The 27,848-nt window shown below is 36.8% G+C and overlaps 1 protein-coding gene across 3 annotated transcripts; it reads right to left on the bottom strand.

The window, feature by feature from the left end:
- Positions 1–22,075: 22,075 nt before the first annotated feature.
- LOC149541710 (NAC domain-containing protein 71-like) lies at positions 22,076–26,122 on the bottom strand. Of its 3 annotated transcripts, none has more exons than XM_089796114.1 (7): positions 26,037–26,122; positions 25,687–25,944; positions 23,985–24,160; positions 23,546–23,839; positions 23,063–23,438; positions 22,759–22,832; positions 22,076–22,524 (listed from the first exon to the last, which is right to left on the bottom strand). In XM_089796114.1, the coding sequence occupies exons 2-5, from the start codon at positions 25,841–25,843 to the stop codon at positions 23,097–23,099; spliced, it is 969 nt and encodes a 322-aa protein (XP_089652240.1). In that variant the 5' UTR covers positions 25,844–25,944; positions 26,037–26,122; the 3' UTR covers positions 22,076–22,524; positions 22,759–22,832; positions 23,063–23,096. The 3 variants fall into 3 exon arrangements, with proteins under 3 accessions (XP_089652240.1, XP_089652238.1, XP_089652239.1); XM_089796112.1 differs by having other exon boundaries at positions 22,388–22,524; positions 23,985–24,262; XM_089796113.1 differs by having other exon boundaries at positions 22,388–22,524; positions 23,985–24,262; positions 25,687–26,114.
- Positions 26,123–27,848: the final 1,726 nt, after the last annotated feature.

Below are 27,848 nucleotides of genomic sequence, written 5' to 3'. Positions count from 1 at the left end.
ATTGAACTCATTGATGAATCTAGAGCTGATTCCCTAATGACGAAGTGAAGAGGTAGGCCTCTTGGTTCTAAAAACAAAGCTTCTAGGCAAGAACTAGGAAAGGTTTCAAATTTAGCCTCACCCTTGATTAGTGTTGCCACGTGTTCCATGGTTAACATTGTTTCCAAATGAACTGCTTATCCTGGAATGTTAAGGGGCTTGAGTCTCCTAATAAAAAATTTGTTAGTAATGTTTGATTAATTCATTTTAGTCTATAGAATTTTTTATGATGCAAGAAGTCAAAGCTATTGGATTCATGCTTGAATATAATCTCAATTTCATTTGGAAAGATGCCATTAAATTTTTTACTAAGCATAATAGGGGAAGAGGTGCCATTGCCCTTCTCATTAACTCTAAATGGAAAAAATACCTCTCTGAGAATGGTTGTTCTCCTTGTCAAGGAGTTGTTTGGTGTACTTACCAACAAGATGATAACATTTTTTGCATTTGCTCTATATATGCTTCAAATGAACCTAAAGAAAGAAGTAATTTGTGGGATTGGTTGATCTCTCGTCCTGATATGCCATGGGTATTCAGAGGTGATTTTAGCATGATTGAGTCTCAAGATGATAAAGGTAGGGGCAACCCCTTTCACTAGAAAGATAATGAGAAATTTAGTTGGAATAGATTCTTAAACTCCAAAAAATTATTTGATCGTATTGTAGGTATTAGAAATTTTAACCCTAGTATTTGGCATACTTGGTGCAGTTTTCAGCAAGGCTAGGCAAGGATTTACTCTAGGCTTGATAGTTTTTATGTTGATAAGCACTCTTTCTCCTTCCCCCCTAATTAGTTTGGTAATATTGTTCAGTTCACCACCACTACTCTATCTAACCACCACCCTATTTTCACCAGGGTCAATTTTATCAAGGTTCCCTTGCATAATAAGGTCCCTTCTCATAAGTTTATATTGAATTCCAGCCTTCTTAAGGATGAGGATATCCTTACAGCCATTCAGATCATTAGAGACATCAATAAATTTAATCTTCATCACTTATCTAATCTAGATAGATGGAACCTCAACTCCTTTCTTGGAAGTGCCTCCTTCAGACTATTGGCCAGAAGAGGGCAAAAGACTATAGATTCATTGAGAAGCAGTTGGGCACTGAGCTTTAGAGGGTTGAGAGCCAAGAGAACTCCTTAAACTTTCATCTCTTGTCTCAAGTCATGGTGGCTAAGTGTTAGATTGTGGTGACTGATCAGGAAAGTACTGTACATACTTCATAAATAGTGGCCGACATGTTATAACCCTAAAGCGATTTAATACTTGTATAAAAAGGGCTTAGGGTTGGGTATTTTTTCATATGTGGTGATACCAAATTGGTTCTTGCGACAGTATTGAGCTGTAAGGGATTACAGATTGTAATCAGGTTGTAATCACTGGATTGTAATAAGATCGGACTTGCTGTTTGGTGGACATAGCCCAAGGATTGGGTGAACCACGTTAAATCTTGGTGCCTTGTGTTCATTTCTGTGTGTTCTATTATTTTTTGTTATTGGTTATATTTGCATGTAGTTTTTATTTCTGTCTGTGGTTTATCCTAACAAGTGGTATCAGAGCAAGGTTGTCTTTCAGTTATCCTCTGCAGGAAAGTCTCACGGTTAAGTGGGAGTCTCATAGTTGAGTGGGAGCGATGGTAGATGAGGGTAAGTTGAGGGTTGACAGGTTTAATGGGCAGAACTTCTAGTTATGGAAGATGCAAATGGAAGACTATTTATATCAGAAGGATTTATGGAAGCCGTTGGAAGGAAAAGCCAAGAATCAGGGAACTATGTCAGAGGCTGAATGGGATCTTTTGGACAAAAAGGCACTCAGAAGCATTCGGTTATGCTTGGCACCATCAGTGGCATTTAATATTAAAAAAGCAAAGACGACAGAAGATTTGATGAAAACCCTAGCGACACTGTATGAAAAGCCCTCCGCTTCAAATAAGGTATTTCTCATGAAGTGTTTATTTAATATGAAAATGGCAGAAGGTGGATCTGTTGCAGATCATTTAAATGAGTTTAATACTATTGCTAGTCAATTATCTTCTGTGGGTATCAATTTTGATGAATAAATTAGGGCTCTCTTGATTTTGTGTTCTTTGCCTGAAAGCTGGAATGGCTTGGTAATGGCGGTGAGTAATTCTGTTCCTGGATCTAGTACCCTAAAATACGATGATGTGATCGGTGTTATTTTAAGTGAGGAAACTCATAGAAAATCCTCAGGTGGATCTACATCAGGAAGTTCTTTAAATGCACAAAGCAGGGGCAGAACGGCTGAAAGAGGAAGTAACTCTAGAAATCGTGGGAAATCAAGAGGAAAGTCAAAGGGGAGGAGGTCTCAATCGAGAGGACCAAATGATTGCTAGTACTGTCGGAAACCAGGGCACAAAAAGAAAGATTGCTGGACTCGAAATAAAAATGAAGGAGATAAATCAAATGGAGACAAAGAGAAAAATGTGGTAAGTAACAAATCCGAAGAGGATGCTTTACTTCTGTCTTTAGAGAGTGTTGATGATTCATGGGTTTTAGATTCTGGTGCTTCTTTTCATGCTACACCTCATAGAGGTTATTTCATTGATTATGTCTAAGGGGATTTTGGGCTTGTTTATTTGGGGGATAATGAACCCTGTCAGATTGTTGGAAAGGGAAAAATTAAGATTAAGTTGCAGAATGGGAATCATTGGCTACTACATGAGGTAAGACATGTTCCAAAACTAAGTAGAAATTTAATTTCAGTAGGGCAACTCGGTGATGAGGGTTGTGTAGTTACTTTTAATGATAAAAATTGGAAGGTTTCAAAAGGTTCCCTTGTAGTAGCAAAAGGTGTGAAAGTAGGCACCTTATATCTTTGTACAGGTCATATTGTTCCTTCTACTTTGATTTTTTCAGAGAAAAATGAATATTCAGGAACAATTACTGCAGTTGAGCAGGGAGAACAAATAGCTGCTGTAGATTCTGATACAGTGCTATGGCACAATAGACTTGGGCACATGAGTGAGAAAGGTATGAAAGTACTTCATTCAAGGAAAGTTTTACCAGGTCTAAAATGTGTGAATATGGATTTCTGTGAAAGTTGTGTGTATGGAAAACAAAAGAGAGTGAGTTTTGTAAAGACAGGGAAGGAAAACAAAAAGGAGAAATTAGAGCTTGTGCATACAGATGTATGGGGACCAGCTCAGGTATCTTCCCTTGGTGGCTCTCATTATTATGTTACATTTATTGATGACGCAACTAGAAAAGTATGGGTTTATTTCCTTAGATAGAAATCTGATGTATTTCAAACTTTTAAGAAATGGAAATGCTTGGTTGAAAATGAGACTGGTAAGAAATTAAAATGTCTCAGATCTGATAATGGTGTTGAGTATTGCAGTCATGAATTTGAAGATTATTGCTCCACTAATGGTATTCGTAGACAAAAAACTATTCCAAGGACTCCACAGGAAAATGGAGTGGCTGAACGCATGAACAGGACTATAATGGAGCGCACAAGGAGCATGAGGTTGCATGTTGGGTTGCCCTTACACATGTGGGCGGAGGCTGTCAATACTGTAGTATATTTGATTAATAGAGGTCCCTCTACTCCTTTGGGCTGTGGTATTCCAGAGGAAGCATGGACTGGTAAGAAGGTGAGTTATTCTTTTCTCAAAACCTTCGGTTGTGAAGCTTTTGCTCATATAGACTCTAAAAATAGAACCAAGCTAGAAGCTAAATCAAAGAAATGTGTCTTTGTTGGATATGGCATTAATGAATTTGGCTATAGGATTTGGGATTTTGAAAATCATAAAATTATAAGAAGCCGGGATGTCATATTCAATGAAAAAGTGTTGTACAAAGATCTGTTGCAGCAACATGAGAAGAAAGAAGATGATTATGTAGTGCTGGATGATACTCCAAAAGCTGATGTTCCAGCCATTCCTCATGATGTGCAACAACTGCAACAACAAATACCACACACACCAGTGAATGTTAGACGGTCAACAAGGCCAATTAGACCTCCACAAAGGTTTTCTCCCTCTTTGTATTCTATTTTACTTACTGATGCTGGTGAACCTGAAAGTTATGATGAAACTGTGCAGGTGGATACTAAGATTCAGTGGGAGTCTGCAATGAAAGATGAAATGGACTCTTTGCTGAAAAATAAGACATGGGATTTGTGCAAGTTGCCTGTAGGTAAAAAGGCTTTATAGAATAAATGGGTTTACAAGTTGAAAGAAGAGGAAGGAGGTAAGAAAAGATTTAAGGCTAGGTTAGTTGTAAAAGGATTTGCACAGAAAAAGGGAATTGATTTTGATGAGATATTTTCTTCTATTGTTAAAATGACTTCTATTCGTATTGTTTTAAGTCTTGTGGCTACTGAAGATTTGCATTTAGAGCAGATGGATGTTAAAACAGCCTTTCTTCATGGCGATTTGGATGAAGAAATATATATGGCTCAGCCACAGGGTTTTTGAGGTCAAAGGTAAGAAGAACTTAGTGTGCAAATTGAAGAAAAGTTTATATGGCTTGAAGCAAGCACCTCGGCAATGGTATTTGAAATTTGACAATTTTATGCATGAGCATGGATATAATAGGTGTCATTCAGATTACTGTGTTTATTTTAAAAGCTTGGATGATGATAGCTACATTATTTTATGTTTATATGTTGATGATATGCTTATAGCTGGGTCTAACATGGATCATATTAAGGGGCTGAAATGCCAATTAGCACATGCATTTGCTATGAAGGATTTGGGGGCAGCAAAAAAAATCCTTGGTATGAAGATTTGCAGAGATAGGAAGAACAGAACATTGACGCTATCTCAAGCTGATTATGTTGAGAAGGTGTTGCAACGTTTCTCCATGGAGAATGCTAAAGCTGTCAGCACACCTTTACCTGGTCATTTGAAATTGACTAAGGAGATGTGTCCCAAGACATAGGAAGAGGAGGATAAGATGTCCAAGGTACCCTATGCTTCAGCTATAGGAAGTTTGATGTATGCTATGGTATGCACTAGGCCATATATTGCACATGCAGTGGGAGTCGTTAGCAGGTATATGAGTCATCCAGGATTTGAGCATTGGAATGTTGTCAAGTGGATTCTTAGATATTTGAGAGGAACATCCAATAAGTTTTTACACTTTGGGGGCTCTACTACTGATTTATAGGGCTATGTTGACTCAAATTTGGCTGGGGATATTGATACCAAGCGGAGTACTACAGGTTATGTCTTTACTGTTGGTGGGGCAGCCGTGAGCTAGGTTTCTAGGCTACAGAAGATTAATGCTCTTTCCACTACAGAGGCAGCCAAAGAGATGATATGGCTTCAGTTCTTCTTGGAAGAATTGGGACATCCTCAGAAGGATAATTATTTGTTCACAGATAGTCAGAGTGCCATTCATCTTGCTAAGAATTCAGCTCTGCATTCTAAGACCAAACACATACAGTTGCGGTACCATTTCATTCGGTCAATTTTGGAGGATGGACAGTTAAAGCTAGAGAAGATACATACCAATGAAAATCTAGCAGATATGTTGACAAAGGTTGTAACAAGGGAGAAGATGAACTCCTCTTCAGCTTCAGTTGGTCTTTTAGACTAAATGTGAATAAAAGAACAGCAGAGTCCAGGGTGGTTTGATCCAGTGGGAGCCCCATGCGGTAGTTGTATTGCTACAGGATCAGTCTCCAAGTGGGAGATTGTTGTTTAGTGTGGAGCCTGATCAGTCCCCAAGTGGGAGATTGTTAGATTGTGGTGACTGATTAGGAAAGTACTGTACATACTTCATAAATAGTGGGGTTCGGGGCATCGGCCCGAAATTTTTTTTTTTTGGGAAGTAGCCGACATGGTAGCCGACATATTATGGCCGACATATGGCCGACATGTTATAACCCTAAAGTGGTTTAATACTTGTATAAAAAGGGCTTAGGGTTGGGTATTTTTTCATATGTGGTGATACGAAATTGGTTCTTGCGGCGGTATTGAGCTGTAAGGGATTACGGATTGTAATCAGGTTGTAATCACTGGATTGTAATAAGATCGGACTTGCTGTTTGGTGGACGTAGCCCAGGGATTGGGTGAACCATGTTAAATCTTGGTGCCTTGTGTTCATTTCTGTGTGTTCTATTATTTTCTGTTATTGGTTATATTTGCATGTAGTTTTTATTTCTGTCCGTGGTTTATCCTAACACTAAGGACACTCTTAGGAAACATCAATAGGTTAAAATTCGTAGGGCTAAAATTTGATCTAGAGCCCATTGGATCCAATTTAGAGATTGGGGTTCTTAATTTTTCTTTAATCTCCTTAAACATAAGCGCTACAAAGAATCCATTGATAAGCTTTCTATTGATAATCAAGATATTTCTGATCCTAAGATTATCACTCAAGCTTTTGCCAATTACTATAAGACCCTTTTCACCTCTGAGGATTCCAAGGAAGCTGGAGATAATAGGAACAAGTGTAAACCATTTATTCCTATTAAGTTGGATGTTAATGATGTCTCGTGTTTATCTAAATCTATCTCTCTTGAGGAGATTGAGACTACTATTAAGGCTCTCAATAATGACAAGGCCCCTAGCCTAGATGGGTTTCCTATTGAGTTTTATAAAGCCAACATAAGCTGGATAAGAAAGGATCTTCATGATATTTATGCTGAAGCTATTTCCAATGGTACTTTGGGTCCTAAAATTAATAGAGGCATTATTAAAATCCTCCCTAAGGATGGTGATAAGGCTCTCATCAAAAATTGGAGGTGTTTTACTCTTCTCAACATCTCTTATAAGATTCTTGCCAAAGTCCTAGCTCTTAGGTTAGTTGATATTCTCCCTAAATTTTTTTGTGACACCCAAATAGGCTTCATCAAGGGTAGGTACATCCTTGATAACCTTATTACTAGCTAGAAAGCCATGGAATGGGATAAATGTTCTTACCAAGATTTTGACATGCTTCTTCTTGATTTTGAAAAAGCGTACAATAGAATTGAATGGAAGTTCATTATTATGATGCTAGAAGCATTTGGATTCCCCCCATATCTTTTTAATTTTGTCCAAGCTCTTCTTAAAGATGCCTCTAATTAGGTTTAGGTTAATGCTTCCTTGTTGACCCCTTTCCATCTTGATCACTCCATTAGGTAGGATTGCCCATTAGCCCCTACCCTCTTTTTCATTTCCTTAGAAGCTCTTTACTATATTCTCAAGGATAACTCTTTATCCCCTAAGGTCAGAGGTCTGTATCTCTCTAATGATGATGAGCTTATTAATTGTCAGTTTTCTGATGACACTAACCTATTTTTTGAACTTTCTAAAAAAAATTAAGATCCATTAAGGAAAGCTTGAATTATTCTTCTCTATTTCTAGTGCTTGCATTTCCCAATCTAAATCCATCTGCCTGGGCTAGCATGACCAACCTCCTAACTGGTTTTCCCATTATAGTTTCCAATGGGGTGGTCCCAATAAGATTGTTAAGTAATTGGGCATCCCTTTTTCTATTAAACCTGCTCTCAAGGACATGTAGTCCTAGATTAAGGATAAAATACACAAGAAGCTTAATAAATGACATAAAAGAGCCCTCTCTCTGGGTAGTAGAATTCAGGTTTGTTAAAAGATTTTGTCTTCATATAGTATATATTACTCTTTTATTTGGTTATTCAATTACTATCAAATTTTGGAAATCCAAAAGGCTATTAGACAATTTCTTTGGTCTGATGGTAAAGGTAAAAAAAATTTCATGTTTTTAAATGGGAATGGTGCCATATCAACAAGATCCTTGATGGGTTGGGGCTTAAGGACCTCAAAATCAAAGGCATTTCCCTTTCCACTAAATTGATCTTTCACTCCTTGTAAGGTAACAGTCCTTGGAAGGTGCTTATTAGACATAACATTGAAAGAGGTTATCCTAAGAAAGCTAGATCTTGGAAGAACCTCCCCTTTTGTGATCTCCTTGTTCAATGCTTTCCTGCCATCATCCACGGCTCTATGGTGTTCAAATCTATTTGGAAGGCTTGGGACCATGTAAGGGAATTTATCAGCCACAAGAACTGCTATAGTAAAAATCTACTCCATGGTGAAAGATCCATTTGGTGGAATCTCCACTTTAATGGCAAACCCATAGCCCTATCCCAAGGATGCTTTGCCAAGTCTTGGGCCAAGAAAGGTTTAAATCAATTTGCTAATCTCTTTGAGCAAGATTGCCTCACTCCATGGGATGAGTTGAAAAGGAAGTATGACATCCTTGATTCACAAAAGAAGACTTACAATATCATTATTCAAGCCTCTAAGGGTCTACCCAATGTTTGTTTTGTTGATTTTCAGAGGCATCTTAAATGTAAATGGTTGGATGGAGTTGTCATGGCTAACCTTAAAGCTAAGAATATGTATAGAATTATTTATCAAAATAAAGATATCATTGAGCATGTTAATAATGTTTGGTACTCTTCTTTTGAAGCTAGTGTTTGGAAAAAAATATTTTGATTACATATGGAAATCTCCCATTGAACCAAAAATTAAATGTTTTAAATGGCTTGTTATGCTGGATAGGCTTCCTGTTAAAAGATTTCATGCTAATTCTGATATATGTAACCTTTGTAGGCTTCTTGATACTAGTAGACACTGTTAGGAATAAGGTGTCTCAACCTTGTATAATTCCTATTCTTATTATTATTTGTTTTGTAAAATATATTTTTGCAAATAATATGTAAATGTGAGTGTACATGTCTAGTTGGCATGTTGATCACTTACATGTGTCAGCATCTTGAAGTGTGTGAAGGAGATCATGGCTAAAATGGTTATGATGGATTCCTATGACACGTAAGAGCTATTTAAGGAATGAGCTATGATAGGTGTAAGAGCATCTTATGACGTTTGGCCTATTTGGTCGCCCAAGAATGAGTGGTTGGTGTGTGTAAGAGAATATGCCAAAAATAGGTTGGTATGATGGATTCCCTTACACTTCTCTTGTGACCGCTATTTTTGGCGAATTCTATGACAAGCTGTCATTGCCTATTCAAGGGATGGATGCCTTTTTCTTGGTATTGGATGTACATGTGGCATTGTGCATGTTTCTTGGTGGTTGAGCCATGAAAAATGCCCAACTCTATTATGGGCATGTTGTTGGTCTTAAGATGTTCATAAAATGAGTATTGCATGTTGTACTGCAATAGTGTGATAGATGAAAGTTTGCAGGTACTGAGGTGCTGCTGGAGTCTTCTATTGTTGATGTTGAACTTGCATTGCAAGTGTATTGTAATCTTGTGTTGAAGATAATACATTCTACAGGTTCTAGAGGGGTGGGGTTGTTTTACCGAAAGGTTTTTCACCACCGAAAAATCTTTGTGTTATGTGTTCTTTCTCTATCTATTTTATGTATGCATGGTTGGCTGAAATAATCTTGTTTACATGATATTCAATCTGTAAGTGTATAAGATTTTAAAAGGATTTGCACCATACTTTCCTTATGAGATTAGTGTAGGAAGTTGTTTCCGCACCTGAGTTTCCTTACAAGTGGTATCAGACCTTGATCAACTTTTGATCCTAGTTGTTGGGTAGGGTTTTTTGAGATAATCTCAAGTTGAGTGGGAGTCTTGTGCAGAGCATCTTGAATCTTATTTGCAGATTAAGATGGCGAGTTCATCATATGGAAGAATGGAGGTGGAGAAATTTAATGGCACTAATTTGAAGTTGTGGAAACTCAAGATGGAAGACATGTTGGAAGATCGTGACCTATGGGAAGCAACTACAAGCACTACAAGACTAGCAACTATAACTCAAGTAGATTGGGATATCAAAGATCATAAAGCTAAGGGTCTGATAAGACTCTGTTTAACCAATGCAGTCCTTCTGAATGTTCTAGATGAGAAAACTACACATAGTTTGTGGGAGAGACTTGGGGCTGTGTATCAGGCCAAATCTTTGGTGAACAAGTTGTTCCTGAGGAAGAAGTTGTATTCTCTGTGAATGGAGGAAGGTGGATCCTTAACGGATCATTTAAATGCATTTAATCTGCTGGCTGCACAATTGACATCTGCTGGTGTCAAGTTAGAGGAGGAAGATCGTTGCTACACACTTTTGTGTTCTTTACCAGATTCATGGGACCATCTTGTGATGGCTCTTGGAAGCACATTAGTCACCTTCAAAATGGATGATGTGGTGTCTTCGCTGCTATCAGAGGAGATGTGGAGAAAGGCTTCCGTTTCAAAAAAGAAGCCCTTGCTATTTGTGGGAGATCCACAAAAAGAGGAAAGAAAAATGACAATAAGTCTGACAATAAGGGTAGATCCAAATCTCGTGGGAAGTCAAAGACTTCCAATAAGTCCAAGGAAAAATGTTGGAACTGTGAAAAGACTGGGCACTTCCATAAAGACTGTAAAGAGCCTAAGAAGAAGAAGAAAGCCTCAGATTCTGGTTCTAAAAAATCTCAAGAAGATGGCGATGCATTCAACATAGCTTTGGCAGCCCATGCATCTAATGATGTGTGGTTGGTTGAATCAGGTGCATCTTTTCACATGACCTCTCATCAAAACTGGTTCTCAAGATATGAAGAGTTCGATGGTGGAAAGGTGTACTTGGGTGATGATTCTCACCTAAAGATAGTTGGATGTAGAAGGGTCACTATCAAATTTCCTAATGGATGAGTAAAGGGAATCAATGGAGTTATGCACATTCCAAGTTTGGCACGAAACCTATTATCTGTAAGTATACTAAATGATGTAGGTGTGCAAGTTTTTTTTTCTAAAGAAGGATGTATGATGATTAGAGGATTGATGGTGCTTGCTAAGGGTACTAGGAGAGGTACTTTGTTTCAGCTAGATGCATGTATTCCTCTATGTAATAGTTCTTCTTCCTCACCATCTAAATGAGCAATGAAGAATTCTGTGGTTATTGGTTTTGATGGCAATGCAAACACTTTGGAAGGTAAGCTTCCTGTAGAAAAGACAATGTTGTGGCATATGAGACTTGGCCACATTGGTGAGAAGGGTCTGAGAACCCTAAAAAAGAAAAATCTTGTTGAGGGGTTAAATGATTGCAATCTCGAGTTCAACTTTTGTGAACACTGTGTTTATGGTAAACAAAATCATGTTCAGTTTTACTGTAGTTCTCACAAATCTTTTGATGTTTTGGATCTTATTCATTCTGATGTATTTGGTCCTATAAAAGTTCCTTCGATCTCCAAGTCTATATTTTTTGTATCTTTCATAGATGATTACAGTAGAAGGACATGGATTTATTTCCTTAAAAGTAAGACACAAGTCTTTAGTCAATTCAAGGAATTTAAAGCCCTTGTAGAGAATCAGACTAGTAAGAAGATTAAGTGTGTGAGAACTGACAATGGTGGTGAGTTTTTCTCGGCAGAGTTTGAACAGTTCTATAAAGAACAAGGTATCGAGAGGCATAAGACAACTCCTTATACCTCGAAGCAAAATGGAGTTGCAGAGAGAATGAATAGGAAAAGTATGGAGAAGGCTAGGAGTATGCTTAGTGGAGCTGGTTTAGAACAAATGTTTTGGGCCGAAGCTGTGGCCACTACTTGCTATCTGGTTAACAGATCTCCTACATTAGCCCTTGTTGGTAAGAAACCCACGGAGGTGTGGTCTGGTAAGAAGCCTTCAATTAGACATCTTCGTGTTTTTGGTTGTGAAGCTTATGCATATGTTCCAAAGGAGAAAAGATCTAAGTTGGAAAACAAAGCTGTTAAATGTATTTTCATCGAGTATAGTGCTAGTGTGAAAGGATACAAGCTTTGGGATCCTGTGACTAGTAAGGTGTTGTATAACAGAAATGTTATTTTTAGAGAGCTAACATCTTCTCCTATTGTGCTACAACCAGATGAAAAAGAAAAGAAAAAAGATGTTGTTCAGTTGCCTCCTACCCCTGAGAAGACTGAACAGAGAGACTATGTTGGGTCTAATGATGAGGAGACCTCTAGCAACTCTGAAAGTTTAGAAGAAGAGGAAGAAAAACCTCAACCTCAGCCCTTGAGGAGATCCACGAGAGAAAGAAAGCAACCAGAAAGGTTTGGTTATTCCATGTTAGATTCCAGTTGTGCTTTTGCTTTGATTACTAACACTGATGAGCCTAGATTTGTGAAAGAGGCTTTGGGCATGGAAGATGTAGGTTCTTTGATTGAGGCTATGGATGATGAGATGGCTTCATTAGAGAAAAAAAACATGGGACCTTGTACCTTTTCCTAAAGGGAGAAAACCTGTTGGCTGTAAATGGGTGTTCAAGAAGAAATTTTGTGCAGATGGCAGTGTTGAAAGGTACAAAGCTAGATTGGTTGCAAAGGGGTATTCACAGGTAGAGGGAATAGATTATGGTGAAATATTCTCTCTTGTTGCAAAGTTGACATCCATTAGATTTATGTTATCTCTTGCTGCATCATATGATTTAGAGATAGAACAGATGGATGTGAAGATAGCTTTCCTTCATGGTGATTTGGAGGAAGAGATTTATATGTCACAGCCTAAGCACTACATTGTTAAAGGTAAAGAATCCTTTGTTTGCAGATTGAAGAAATCTCTATATGGCTTGAAGCAATCTCCTAGGATGTGGTACCTTAAGTTTGATGCCTTTGTGTTGTCAATTGGATTTGTAAGATCGAAATTAGATCATTGTGTTTATTTCAGAGTTGAAAATGATCACCTTCTTATTGTTGCATTATATGTTGATGATATGTTGTTGTTTGGGAAGGGTAAGGGTATGATTTCTGATTTTAAATCTCAGTTGTTAGCATAGTTTGAGATGAAAGATCTTGGGGCAGTGAGGTACATCTTGGGTATGGAAATCAGTAGAGATAGGTCTAACAAAAAACTTTGGTTGAGTCAGAGTAAGTATGTGAAGTCTGTGTTGGACAGGTTCAGCATGGCAGATTGTAGACCACTATGTGTTCCTATTCCTGTGGGAACAAAGTTATCTATAGATGATTGTCCAAAATCTTCTAGTGAGGTGGAGGACATGAGTAGAGTACCTTATGCTAGTGCAATTGGTAGTCTTATGTATGCTATGGTCCATACTAGACCAGACATTGCCCAAGTAGTGGGAGTCCTAAGTCAGTTTATGGCTAATCCTGGATGGGTACATTGGGATGTAGTTAAGCGAGTATTCAAATATTTGAGGGGTACATCATATTACTCCATATGTTATCATGGTAACTCTTTTGGATCTTCGCATTCAGTTTGTATTCATGGGTTTGTGGATTCAAATTGGGTAGGTGATATTGATCGCAGGAGATCCACCAGTGCTTATGTGTTCACTATGTTTGGTGGTGCCATCAGTTGGATGAGTAAGCGACAACCTGTGGTTGCTCTGTCCACTACAGAAGCTAAATACATGGCTGCTACTCATGCTTGTAAGGAATCCATTTGGCTTAGGATATTGTGTTCTGATGTTGGTGTTGATGCAGAACAGATTACTATTTGGTGTGATAGTCAGAGTGCTATTTGCCTTGTGAAGAATCCAACTTTCCATGCCAGAACAAAGCACATTGATGTGCAGTATCACTTTGTGAGAGATATGGTGGAAGATGGAAAGATAAATTTGGAAAAGGTAGATATTGTGAAGAATGTTACAAAAGCATTAATGAAACTAGTGGACACTGAGAAGTTTAGATGATGTTCAGAGTCTATGGGCCTTTCAACCTATAGCGGTTAGTTCCTATTATGTTCCTGTTGCTCTTACAAGGTGTTTGACAAGTAGGAGAATGTTAGGAATAAGGTGTCTCAACCTTGTATAATTCCTATTCTTATTATTATTTGTTTTGTAAAATGTATTTTTGAAAATAATATGTAAATGTGAGTGTACATGTCTAGTTGGCATGTTGATCACTTACATGTGTCAACATCTTGAAGTGTGTGAAGGAGATCATGGCTGAAATGGTTATGACGGATTCCTATGACACATAAGAGCTATTTAAGGAATGAGCTATGACAGGTGTAAGAGCATCTTATGCCGTGAGACCTATTTGGGTGCCCAAGAATGAGTGGTTGGTGTGTGTAAGAGAATATGCCAAAAATAGGTTGGTATGACGGATTCCCTTACACTTCTCTTGTGACCGCTATTTTTGGTGGATTTTATGACAAGCTGTCATTGCCTATTCAAGGGATGGATGCCCTTTTCTTGGTATTGGATGTACATGTGGAATTGTGCATGTTTCTTGGTGGTTGAGCCATGAAAAATGCCCAACTCTATTATGGGCATGTTGTTGGGTCTTAAGATGTTCATAAAATGAGTATTGCATGTTGTAATGCAATAGTGTGATAGATGAAAGTTTGTAGGTACTGAGGTGCTGCTGGAGTCTTCTATTGTTGATGTTGAACTTGCATTGCAAGTGTATTATAATCTTGTGTTGAAGATGATACATTGTGCAGGTTCTGGAGGGGTGGGGTTGTTTTACCAAAAGGTTTTTCCCCATTGGCAAATCTTTGGGTTATTTGTTATTTCTCTATCAAATTTCTATATGCATGGTTGGCTGGAATAATGTTGTTTACATGATATTGAATCTGTAAGTGTAGAAGATTTTAAAAGGATTTGCACCATACTTTCCTTATGAGATTAGTGTAGGAAGTTGTTTCCGCACCTGAGTTTCCTTATAGACACATTTTATTTGACTATATTTTTCCTAAAGAGATTTGGAAAATGTTCGGTATTATTTATCTTATTAATATTACTATTATTGACATTGTTACTGGTCATATCTCTAGTCTTCATAAGGATTCAATTTTTTTTTGGAATATGTTGTCCTCTAACATCCTCTAGTAGATATAGAAATGCAAGAACGAGGAGAGGTACCAAGGTAAGTCAAGGGTTCTTACTGAGTTTTTTCGGAAGCTCCACATTTTAAAATTTTCTTGTAGGTTCATGCCACTATGTTGATTGAGAAAGAAAAGTTGAAGAGATTCCTAGAAGATGGTCTTGTTACCTTCTTCTACAATAATATGAAACATGGATATCAATGGAGAAGAACATTAGATGACCTGCATGCTTTTGATCAAGCATGTAAAAGACTGAACAGGTAGATCAAGAAGAATGTTAATACTAGAAAAGAAGAGTTGCTCATGTTATCTCAAATTCAAGAGCATAAAAACATTGTTTGGATGGAAAAACGTGATTAAGGATATAAGAAAGCGGATGGAGTCTCTGAGAAGCATTGGCTGCCGGCTGGGCTAGGGTTTTTCCCCTAGCCTGTTCTTGGTGTTTGATCTTTACTATTTTTCTATTCTGTTTGGATTGTTAGCTACTAGACATAATTTGTGTCAGTGTTTTTGGAGATCTTCTGCAGTCAATTTTGGATTGGAAGTTTTATTGTTTGCATGGTAGGGCCTGGGATTTCTTCTCCGTTGGTGAGAACAGATGGTTCTTCTCCAACTATGCATGCAATGCGATCTAAATCATTTTATTCAGGGGAGAGCTCCAAGCTGAAAAAAGTTAATTGTTGTCTTCTGCGTAGCCATGATCACCCTGTTCTGGTTATTCCTCCAATGGCTGTAATGGAGGACATTGATTATTGGACCAAGCATTCTTTGATATGCAAATTTCTTGGAATCTGGATTTCCCTATCCGCTCTTGAGGCATGGATCCGCCACTCTTGGTAGGTGGAAGGCGATATGGAGATTATGTTGGCAGGGAATATTTTTTTTTTGTTGTATTCTCTTGCATGTCTAATCGTGATCATGTTTTTGAAGGAGGCCCTTATTTCTACAACAATGTGGGGTTATTTGTCAAACCTTGGCATTCAGGTTTTAATTCTGCTGAGGATCTCCCTTCAACAGTGCCAGTTTGGGTTCGCTTGCCTCGTCTTCCCTTGAAATTTTGGCGTGAAGACATCCTTCGACAAATTGTTGCTTTTTTGGGGAAGCCAGTTGTGATCGCACATCAAACCCTCGATAAAAAGGTTATTTCTTTTGCTAGAATTTGTGTTGAAATTAATTTGATTAACCCATTACCAGATTCTTTGGAAATTTGTCTGGGGGATTCTTCTTGGGTGCAGCAGTTAGATTATGAATCCCTCCCTTTCTATTGCCGAATTTGTCATGAGTATGGTCATTTACTGTGGCAGTGCCCCCGTAACTCGAGTTTCAAAGGAGTGGATCGGTCTACAGCTGGAAATGCTGGTGGTTTGGCAGATACTACAGGGAAAGGACAATCTCAAATGGTTAATACTACCAAGGGGATGAATCCACAAGATGCTATAGGTAAGGGTAAGGCTCCAATGCAGGATAAGGATGGATTTACCCCTGTTCATCCTCAAGCTAAGGGACATGATCAAAAGAGGCCTTTAAAAGAAAGATTATCTGATTCAGGTTTTAACCGTTTTGAGGTGCTGGATAGTATGGTTCTAGAGGAGGGTATTCCTCCTCCTATCTCTTCTGATCCAGCTTGCCCAGATGAGAGATCTATTCCTAATGATGCTTGTGGGGCATCTCAAGTTGTAGTATATCAGAATTGTGAGGTTCCTATAGCTCCTGTGACAGCGGCTCTGGTGACTCCTACAGTGTTGGAAGATGATGATGTTGTTTTGGCTAACTTGGTTAAGGATGTGCTACCATCAGGTAAGGGCAAGGGATCTCCTCTCCCCTTGGGGTTGCTGCCTCGACCCTTTAAGCGGGCTTCTTCTTCTCCCCCTCTAAGGAGTGGGCACAAAACAGACCAAGAGAAGATTAAACTCATAGGAGATATATTGATTGAGTCTGGTTCAGTGAAACCTTTGGATTCTCATTTTCCCAAATCTACCCAATGATGATTATTCTCTCATGGAATGTAAGGGGGTTGAATAGCATCCCTAGACAAAAGGCTATTCATAACTTGGTGGTTGATCATAGTCCTGATGTTTTTTGTATCCAAGAGACTAAGCTCTCTGTGGAGTCTATGGTCCAACATGCCTCTAGTATTTGGTCTCGTGGCCAATGCCAGTGTGTTGGGGCAACAGGCAGTGCTGGTGGTTTAGCTATATTTTGGGATCCTCAAAAAATTTCTCCTCTTGGCTGAATGTCTTCTCGCTCAGCTCTCTCTATGGTAGCTTCTGCTCTAGACTCAGGAGAGGTAATCATGGTTACTAATGTGTATGCACGTGTTGATCTTGTGGGAAAGGAGGAACTTTGGGAACATATTCAATATGTTAGAAATTGTCATCCTTATCATCCTTGGGTGTTAGCAGGGGACTTCAATTCAGTTTTAAGTCTGGAAGAGAAGCATGGTGGTTTGGCTAGATTGGGGCCTTCTTCTACTCTTCTTCAGCAACACATATCTCTTTTGCATCTCTCTGATGTTAAGCCTTCTAATGGCCTCTATACCTGGAATAATCGCAGAACTGGTGCTGCTGCTATCTTAGAATGCCTGGATAAATTTCTTGTTTCTTGCTTCTGGCTTAGTGGCACCCTTACTATCTCTTTAGAAATCCTTGATTGGAGGGGTTCAAATCATTGGCCAATCAAATTTTTCGCTATAGGGGCTTATGTTCCGAAGCATCCTCCTTTTAAGTTCCAGTTGATGTGGCTTCGTGACTCCTCTCTTCATGATTTTGTTTTTTGTTGGTGGAAAGATGGTGCCCCTGCATATGGTACTGCAATGTTCTCATTTTCTAAAAGGCTTCAATATGTTAAAAGGCAGCTCAAGATATGGAATAGGGAATGCTTTGGGAATCTTCACTTTATGAAGAGGCTTGCTCAAGAAAATCTTGATGTCGTCACAAGGGAGATTAGAGATCGAGGTTTCTCGGAGGATCTTGGCCAAGCTGAATCCCTTGCTTCTAGAGCTCTAGAAGAATGAGAACTTCGAGAGGAAATATTTTGGAAGCAAAAGGCTCGAGTTGATTGGCTCCAGGAAGGTGATCGAAACACTGCCTTTTTCCATAAAACAGTGCAATCTCGCCGGAATCAGAGCACTATCTCTTCTTTGGTTAATTCTCAAGGTATCCAACTGAATTCCTTGCCAGCTTTGTTCCAAGAGGCTATTTCGTACTTCTCTACCCTCTTCTTTGAGGACTCTCCTCCTGCTGATAATGAAGAAAATATTATTTTGTCCTGTATTCCTTCCCTTATCACTCAGGAAATGAATGATTATCTCATGCGTCCTATCTCTTTGGAAGAGCTGGAGGTGGTGGTCTTTGGCATGCCTAAGGGGGAGGCTCCTGGTCTTGATGGTTTTCCAGTTGAATTCTTTCAGGAATTTTGGGACATCATTAATCATGATTTGTTGGAGGTGGTTAAAGAATCCTATGCTAGCAAGCAGATGCTTCGAGCTTTGAACTCTACATTCTTGACTCTTATTCCTAAGAGAGAGGGTGCTAATCAATTGGAGTTTTTTAGACCAATTGCCTTATGTAATGTGGTCTACAAATTTATTACTAAGCTGATTGCTGAGAGACTGAAAAGGTGGCTTCCCATTATTATCTCAGAAGAACAAGGTGGTTTTGTTGCTGGAAGACAAATTTTGGATGGGGTGGTTATTGCTACTGAGGCTATTCACTCTATGGCTACTTCAAGGGAGAGAGCCATGTTTGTTAAGCTGGATATGGCTAAGGCCTACGATAGAGTTAAATGGAGCTTCCTAAGGAGTATTCTTCTTTTGGATTTAGCTCTAACTGGGTGAGTTGGATTATGAGTTGCATTACTTCTGCCTCTTTTTCTATTCTTATTAATGGTCAACCTTCACAACTATTTGGTGCTTCTAGAGGCCTCCGCCAGGGTGACCCTCTATCCCCATATCTATTCATCATCATGGCTAAAGGCTTGGGCAGATTCATTAAGCATCAGGTGTCCCAGAATTCTATTCAAGGCTGGCGGTGGGGTAATGGCTTACCTTCTCTTTCCCATCTTCAATTCGTTGATGATTCTGCTCTTGCCGGTCTTTCTAGGATCAAGGAAGCTGAAGCCTTTCGACATGCTTTGGACATTTATTTGGCAGCTTCAGGCCAAAAAGTTAATGAGCACAAATCTTTCATTTACTTTTTAACACTCCTGATTCTATTCAGCACAGGATTGTTGGTATCCTACGGTTTCAGATAGGTTCACTTCCTCTGACTTATCTTGGCATTCCTATTGCTATTTCCAGGTAGCCACATCTCTTCTGGCAAAATTTGATTACCAAGCTTCAGGATAAGGTAAATCATTGGACTCGTAGATGGTTTTCTACTGCTGCCTGAGTTACTCTTCTTCAAGCTGTTATCCAAGCTCTTCCTACTTATAGAAGCATGGTTCATGCTGCACCTATTTACTTTCTCAAGGAGTTTGATGCTCTTTCTCAACAATTCCTTTGGAGTGGTAATTTGCATAGTACTAAATAGAGCTTGGTTAATTGGGCAACTGTTTGTAGGCCTAAAAGGGAGGGTGGTCTTGGTCTTCGTTCTGCTCTATTGAGTAGACAAGCTTTGGCTGCTAAACTTTATTGGCGATGGTGCTCTGGACAACATCAACTTTGGGCTCATATTATCACTCATAAATATTTTCATGGTGCTGATCCTTGCTCTGTTTCTGCACTTCCTCTTGAAGGTCGTGGCTCAATGGTTTGGCATACTTTGAAGACAGGTGCGATGTTGGTGAAGAGGGGTCTATTCTGGATATGTAAAGGAGGTTCTCAGGCTTTGTTTTGGTTTGATGCTTGGGATGGATTCCCTTCCATTTTATCCATATACCCTCATCTTCAGCCTCTTTGTGACTCTTTTCTTGCCGCTGGATGGGATAAAGTCGCTCATTACAAGACTCCTTATCAATTGGGACCTGTTGTTGGTTATAGATGGAAGCATTCCTCTGATTGGCCTCCTGGAGGTACAAACATGGATCATCAGGAGCTTTCTCAAATTTTGGCCTCTAGAGAGTGTTCCTCTTTGCTTGGTCCAGATGGATTGGCTTGGGGTGGTACCTTGTCTGGTAAATATCATGTCTCTGCTGGGTATCAGGAGATAACTAGACAATTATTTGGGGATGCTGAGGTCTCTTGGTGGAAGCAAGTCTGGAATAAAGTTTCTTGGTCCAAGTGCAATTTTTTCATGTGGCTAGTGGCTCACAACCATTGTCTTACCTGGGATAATCTTTGTAAACATGGATTTCAAGGCCTCTCTTATTGTGTTTTGTGTGGTAATGGAGAGGAGTCTGTCTCCCATCTGTTCTTCCATTGCTCCTATTCTACTCAGATATGGCACCTTTGGTGGAGCGCTTGGGGTTGCTCTTGTCGGCATGCTTCCTCTTTGCCTGAGTTCTGGGCTCGCTTGGGTAGTGCTCCCTCCAAGTCTTCTTCTCTCCATGCTGCTTGGATTGCTGGCCCATCTTTCATGCTTTGGCATATCTGGTTGGAGAGGAATCGTCGCATATTCCAAGATGTTCGGCTTGGTGTTTTGCATCTTTGGTGGAAAATATCACATTCTCTCCAGGAAACTATTCTTGTGAAGTGTGAGCTTGATGGGGGTATGGATCCATTTGATCTTGCTATCTGTAATTGCCTCAATTTTCATCTGCAGGATGGGGTTGCGGCTCATAGGTTTCCTTCTATATCCAAGCAGCTTCACCATCAGAGGAAGGGTCGGGTTAACCGGGATGGGCACTGGACTCCTCCTCCCTGTGGAGTTCTAAAAATTAACACTGATGGTTCTTCTCATGGGAATCCTGGTCCGGCTGGTATTGGCGGAGTGGCTTGTTGTAGTTCTGGGAATGTTAAATTTTTCTTCTCAATTCATAAGGGTAATTATACTAACAATCTCACGGAAGCTCGGGCTATTATATATGTTGTGGAACAGTGTTGCTTGTGGGGATGGAGTAAGATTATTTGTGAGTCTGATTCCCATGTGGTGGTGAACATGCTTTCTTCGCAAGAGCTTGAGGATGTTAGTTGGCAGTTGGCCACTATTGCTAAGTAGATTCTTTTCTTCTCTTCCTCTTTTCAGTTCATTAGGTTCAAGTATATTCCACGAGAATGGAATAGACCTGCTGATTGTTTAGCCAAATGGGCTTCTAGTCATGATCCGGGTTGGAATGTTAGGGATAGGGGGCAACTGTCCTTTGAGATGGTGCAAGAATTTGATGATCTTGTTGCTTAGGATCGAGCTCCTTGTTGAGCTCTCCTTGTTGTATTCCTTTCTATCTTAATAAATTTTTACCCCTCTTTTTGCAAACATTGTTTGGATGGAGGGTCCACTCAGCTAGACTACTTGGATGGATGTTCATCTTGATGTTTTACATTAATTTGTTGTTCCTCATGTTTTGATGTCATTGTTCATTTGTTACTCTATTGTCAGATGGAGGCTAGGCCTCCTTGTTGATACTCTACAGACTCTCTAATTCTATTATTTTTGGATACTCTTATATTTAATAGGAAAAATATTAATAAATGTATTATATTAAAATTTAACAATAGTATTATTTAACTTTTTAAAAATATAGATATGTAGAGAATAAAATAGCATTCATGATCTTTTATATATATATATATATATATATATAGTTTACATTAACATATAAATTTATAGATATTTTTCATATAATATATTTATTAAAATCATTCACATTGCTATAACCAACCATCTATAAGATGAAATGATATTTGAGTTCCTAAGGTTGGACAATGAGATTGCATAGATATCAAAAAAGACTAATTAATAGCACTTGTGTAGCACTCTTAAGACAAGAAAAAAAGAAATCACATTCTAGTCATTAAATAGCTACAATATATCAATGTATTAAGTTATAGCTTTAAAACAAAACTAATAGTTAACTTTTATTTTTATCTTTTATGTTGAATATTTTTATTATATTTTAAAATTTAAAAGTTAAATATAATCACAAAATTATTAAATTTTAATCTTAAATATTATTAGATTAAAGCCAAAAGTTGTCTTCTGCCTCTTGGTAGTAGTAGTTAACAAAAGTAAAATACATTTTTGTAAAAACAAACATTGGTCAAACCCCATTTAGCTAATGAAACACAAATAATTGACCCTCAACAAAACAATGAAACTAGAACTAATTGATCATAATAATTATTTTTTTTAAAAATCTATAATAATAGAATTTAAAATTATTCATTAAAATTAGCTTTGATGACAATTATTTGAAATATTGAAATCTAAAAATAACTTTATTATATATAAAAAATAACTTAATAATATATTTACTTCTTCATGTTTCAAAATTTCTCTATACATTTATACTCAACTTTGCTCCTGATTTCCATCAATCTTTACCTTAGCAATTTGGTGGAACTTTGAAGCATTGAGTCTCTTGTTACTTTATTGATCTAACAAATTAGATCAATGAATAAGAGATTACTACAAGTTCAACAACGAATAAAATTTATTATAAGAACATGAATACACATACTAAAGCCTAATTAAACAATCTATTTTTTTCCTTTCATGCAAGTCCATTGTTTTTTTCATGCAGTGTGGAACTAATTACGACCTATTCAAACAAAATTGAGTGGCATCTTTGTACTTCAGCAGCATTGAATTCCAAGCTATGTCCCATCTCAGAATGCTTCTTTTCAAGAGTTAAGGGGAGAAGGTGAGTTGCTGATAAACTATGTATTCTCACACCGTCAGTGTCTGCAAATACATATTGCTAGGTTTTGTTAGCTGATAGAAACTAATTGCTGCTGAAATTTTCATTTCTACAAGAAACTCAAACAAATGAAAAACTTTCATATTAGCTACTCTAACATACCCACTCTAGCTGATTTTAAACGTCACCCACAAGTGTGTCGAGAAAAGCTACTCTAGCAATATCCTCAAATAAGTACATCAAATTCCTAGCGAAAGAAAAAGAACAAAACAGCATACCTTCTGCATGTATATTGCTTCCTGTTGAAAAAGCTTCTCGCAAAGAATCCTCAAGATATTTAAGCATATATATACTGCATTCAACATTCCTTGCTTCAGACAATAAAGCACCAATGATGCTAGCGAATATATCATGTATAGCTATATGTCTTAGGATCTGACAAAAATGGAATGATTCGATATATCATATGCTGATCTGATAAAACATGCTAAATAAATTGTCCATGATTTAGCAAGATGAGCTCAATACAAGGCTTCCAACCCTCTAAAATCATTCAATTCATTTTGGAATGGGAAATCTTACCTATATTTCTGTGCTCTTCTGCAAAATATAACGTTTAAAAGAAGGGAAGTTGTTTCTCCATGTCTAACAAACCCACAAGATTATCCTCCTCTAAATCTTGGGTACACAATGGAAAAAAAACATTTTCCTGTTCTTGTACTATATTGGGTTTCTTGTTATAAATTTCTAAGCTTGTCATCTCATAGGAAAAATCACCAAGTTGGTTTGCATATTTGTTCGACTGAGATATTTCTGCATCTCTGTAAATCTGGTCTACCATGTCTTCTTCTTCTTCTACAGCAGATGAATTGCATTGTTCGAAGAATCTTGCATGCCCTTCAATTTCTGATGGTACAGCGACAGAATGCTCATATTCAAATCCACTTTTCTTGTCAACCTGCAAGACCAAGAACATGAAAAATTAAAATAATTTAAAAAAATGAAAACTGACATACCAATGAAAGAAAATGGTACTCAATTATATTGAAGTTAAGATATAAATACATTGGGACGGTAGCTTGTAGACTCTTTGGGTGATTTGTAAATGTTGCAGCTTTCAATTTCATCAGCCCCAAAGTGTAACCATCTATTTGCAACTGCAATGTCAGTCATCATTTCAGAAGAGGATTCGGATGGAATCAGAGAATTTGTCTGGTCAATTTCCTCAAATTTCACTAAGGATAATTCTTGGGGCACTGTATATATGTCATTATATACACTGTTGTTTTCATCATGTTGTTTTCCATATTTGGGCTCTGGTCCACTTCTTTTGAAGACTCGACACAAAGAGTAAGCATCCTACATTCAACATCATACTCAAATGAGATAACTTAGTTCACTAAAATATCAAGCAATTTACAATGTATGTTCTTTTATACTTCTCTCCTCTACCAGTTTGATTCACAATTATGTATTGAAAGTAAGAAAGAGAAGCAGTTTTAACCTCTACATAGGTGGAACCTTCACATTGTTTTTCATCAAGGCGATATTCGTGCATGATCCAATTTGTTCGAAAACCATGAGGAGCTCGACCTCTATAAAATACAAGAGTCTTCTTCATCCCAATGTAATGCATATGAGAGCTAACCTTACGGTCCTTTCCTGTAGCCTTCCAATAACCTGCTTCCGTTGCTCGATTTGTTCGCAAACCATTAGGATACTTTTTGTCTCTCAAATTAAAAAAGTACCATTCCATATCACTACTTGGGAGGAAAGATTTCTCTACAAATTTCAAAACACAATTATTCAACAAACAGAAACTCAACTATGCACATTCAAAATTTTAAATGATATATACTTACATTATAAAAGCTATATATATATAAAAGAAAGTTGAAATGCACATTCAAAATTTTAAATGATATATACTTACATTATAAAAGCTATATATATATAAAAGAAAGTTGAATCGTGTTAGATTCTTGAAATGTGAATATAAGACAAATTATGTTAGGAGATAAGTCATTTAATCTCATATTGAAATATATTAATTTATTTTTATTTAAAGTTATTAAATTTGATTAATAATTCATTAATAAAAACTTTAAATTAATTTTTCAATTTCAAATGTAAATATTTACTCTACAAAGATATTATATTATCTTAAATTATTATAAAATAAATAATAGTTCTAATTTAATTTTATATATTTTCTATTTAAGTTAATTATTTTTATTTTGAAATTGAAATAAAAATATCTTTATATTTTTTATTAGGTAAATTGGATTACATAATTTTGTACTTATCTTTTCTATTCAAATTGTCTGTCTTCAAATTTGAATTATTCATAACTAATGATTAAATTGAAAGTGCCAAAACTATAACTTATGAGAATTATATATTGATTTGTTCATGCTCTTGTGGTGACCTGTCCTCCAACTTTTGTTGCTTCCATATAGATTATAGTATCTCCTATGATTGATGAGCATATCTCATCTACTTTTACTTGAGCTCTTCCTTGGTTAATTTTAAATTTCTAAACAGGGGTTACCTTCTCTCTCCCATTGTAATGGGGCTACATATGTTGGCATAACTTGGATTATACTTTATAGGAGGAAAGGTCATTCAGTTTCTCTTTAATATCTTCACTATGTCTAAAAGAGAATTTGATTGTTTAAGATTAAGACCTTGGCTTCCTTAAGTTTCCAGCTCCAGTCAATATCTTTCTTTCCCTTCTTTCTCAATCTTAAAATTTATGTTGTTTTCCTTCATAATTGTCTTGTAATAGGTTCAAGCTCTTACTTAGCTGGCATTTTTGTGCTTATCCATTCAAAATCTATGTAGAAATACTTGCTTATCCATTCAAAATCTATGTAGAAATACTTTCTATTGATCTTATAGGTCACAGTATAAAGAACTAGATCAATTGACTGACCATAATGAATGAAAATAATAATATATTTTTCAATTTTCATCCATCAAATTTCAAAATCCCCTAATATCCAAAGGAGGTTAAAAACTATTCCACTCTTGAAAAGTTAAAGGTTTTCAATTCAGAATTTTAATTAAAAATTGAAATATTCTTCTTGTTCTTTCTAAAGGATCAAACACAGAAATTTTACAATGGAAAGAAAAGAATATAGCAAGCCACAGAAGGTACCGTTTCAAAATGGCAAATACTTTTGATAAGAAATAACCAATCTTACCAGGTAAATCCCAGGGCTCGCACTTGTAAAGATCAATCTCTGGTATGACTTCAAGTTCGATCTTCTCACCATGAACTTTTCTCTTCAAATAATAATCAACCAACTCCTCATCTGTGGGATGAAATCTGAACCCCGGGGGCAAACTTGTGGGTGCCATAGAATTCTAACAAAATCTTGCTTGCTTAACCAATCCGTAAATCCTTTTTATCGACCACGTTGAGTCAGAAATTCAGAAGCCTGATAATTATTATCCGATGCCTGAAAACAATAAAAACGTAGCAAGCTAACAGGGTTAATTAACACCCTCATAACATCTCATGGAATACTTTTCAAGCCAATGATTGGCTTACCAATGGCCCTGAAAATCCCAGGCTTCTGAATTCCCTGCATACGCAAGTTGGAGATGGCAGAGAATTCGTTGAGCGAGTAAACTTACGGGCAGGCTACGAAACAATTTATTCTTGTGTGACGTCTTCACGAAGTTGAGGAATGTTCCAGATCAGGCGGTTAAAGTAGGCAAACGGGCTTTACGCTTTGAGTCCTTGCCGACTGTTACGAGGAATAATTGTACGTGGCATCGTATTGACCTCACGAAAGTGTGTAAGGTAGGCGGTGAAATTTGCTGTAGAAGCTACCAAGGAAACATTCTCTAACACACACTAGTGAATGTATGAGTATTTAACAAAGAATACTCTTCTATGTTGCATAGGCATGAATATCCAATCTCTAAGATTTATTAACCTATTTAGGTTACATGTGCAGTAGGGAGCATTCAACATAAAACACTCTTCTGTCTTATCTAACCATGGTAACAGCTATCTAATCCCTAAGATGCACTTATCTTTACATATTCCCTGTGCATGTATCAAGCATTAAACAAAGAATATTCTTCTATGTTGTCTATATATATATATATATATATATATGATAGATAAGCATAGATAAGCATATATATGACAGATAAGTATAAGTAGGCATTCAATCTCTATGTTGTCAATTTATAGAAACAAGTATTCAATCTCTATGTTGTCTACTTATAGAAATAGGTATTCAATTTGTAAGATATATAAGCATTAAACAAAGAATACTCTTCTATGTATCAAGCATTAAACAAAGAGTACTCTTCTATGTTGCCTACTTATAATAGATGCATAAAATGATTATTAAGCTCTAAAGATGCAGTAAGCTAACAGATGTATTAATATATTCTAGAAGATAGATAGTCATTTACTCAAAATATTATATTGGAAAACAGAAACAATTATCCATATACAAATAGTCTCTATACTTAATGCACCATTAAAGAAAGTTAATAGACAATTGAAAATGTTAGAGATTCTAGGTTTAGAAGTTATATTGTTTCTTTTATGATATCTCTTGTTCTTAAAATTCTAAGAATAATATATTCTCATGAGTGTTATTATATATTAGTGCAAATCATCCACAAGTTTTTTAGGTATTATATGATATGGTATATCATGGTATATGTATTCTACAAGTTGTTGTAGGTGTCATATTGATCATTATGTTGGCTATCACATAAACTTGGGTGGATAATAGTTTTGATTAATTGATTGATTGATTGATTGATTGATTGATTGATTAGATAGCTTTGGACACTTGGATGTTAGTTTCCTACTGTAAAATAAAAATTTGAAAGGCTAATGTAATGTATTGGAAAACTATATGAAAAAGTCAATAATATATTTTCTATATAGTTTATTTGTAACAATGGTAAAATAATCTTATATTCCTAATATGTATGAGAGATGTATTCTCACATCTCCTATTTAATTGGACTTTTAACATAAGTATATTTCTATTATAAACACATTATGCTATCTAATAAACTAATTGTCCATATCTTTAAGTGGTTTCTCTATATTGTTCTACCATGTGCTCTAAAACATCTATATATAAAAATTGTATCACATGAATCCTAAATTTTGGAAGTTACTATTGAAAAATTATGACCCTTTGTCCCACATTCCTTCACATTTATAATAATAGAAATTATATTTTTTGATTCCTATCAGTTAATTTTTATTTTTTGATTTTTTTAATGATCTTCCTTTTTTGACACTTTTACCTCTTCCAAGCCTTAAAGTTAGCCTTATTCATTCTTTTTTCTTTTTCCTCTTACCATTTATATTGCACTTTCT

Source organism: Cupressus sempervirens, chromosome 8, assembly GCF_028749045.1.
Source record: "Cupressus sempervirens isolate cs-2001-9-10 chromosome 8, ASM2874904v1, whole genome shotgun sequence".
NCBI lineage: Eukaryota > Viridiplantae > Streptophyta > Pinopsida > Cupressales > Cupressaceae > Cupressus > Cupressus sempervirens.
This window is presented reverse-complemented; position numbering and strand designations above follow the sequence as displayed.

What these genes read in the sequence shown, in the direction of transcription:
- LOC149541710 (XM_089796112.1), bottom strand. Translation starts at nt 25,843, where the DNA reads ATGGCACCCACAAGTTTGCCCCCGGGGTTCAGATTTCATCCCACAGAT. An exon ending in AAGGTTCCACCTATGTAGAG is followed by an intron (nt 23,840 to 23,984) that starts GTTAAAACTGCT and finishes TGTTGAATGTAG; the next exon opens with GATGCTTACTCTTTGTGTCG. An exon ending in CTACAAGCTACCGTCCCAAT is followed by an intron (nt 23,439 to 23,545) that starts GTATTTATATCT and finishes TTGGTCTTGCAG; the next exon opens with GTTGACAAGAAAAGTGGATT.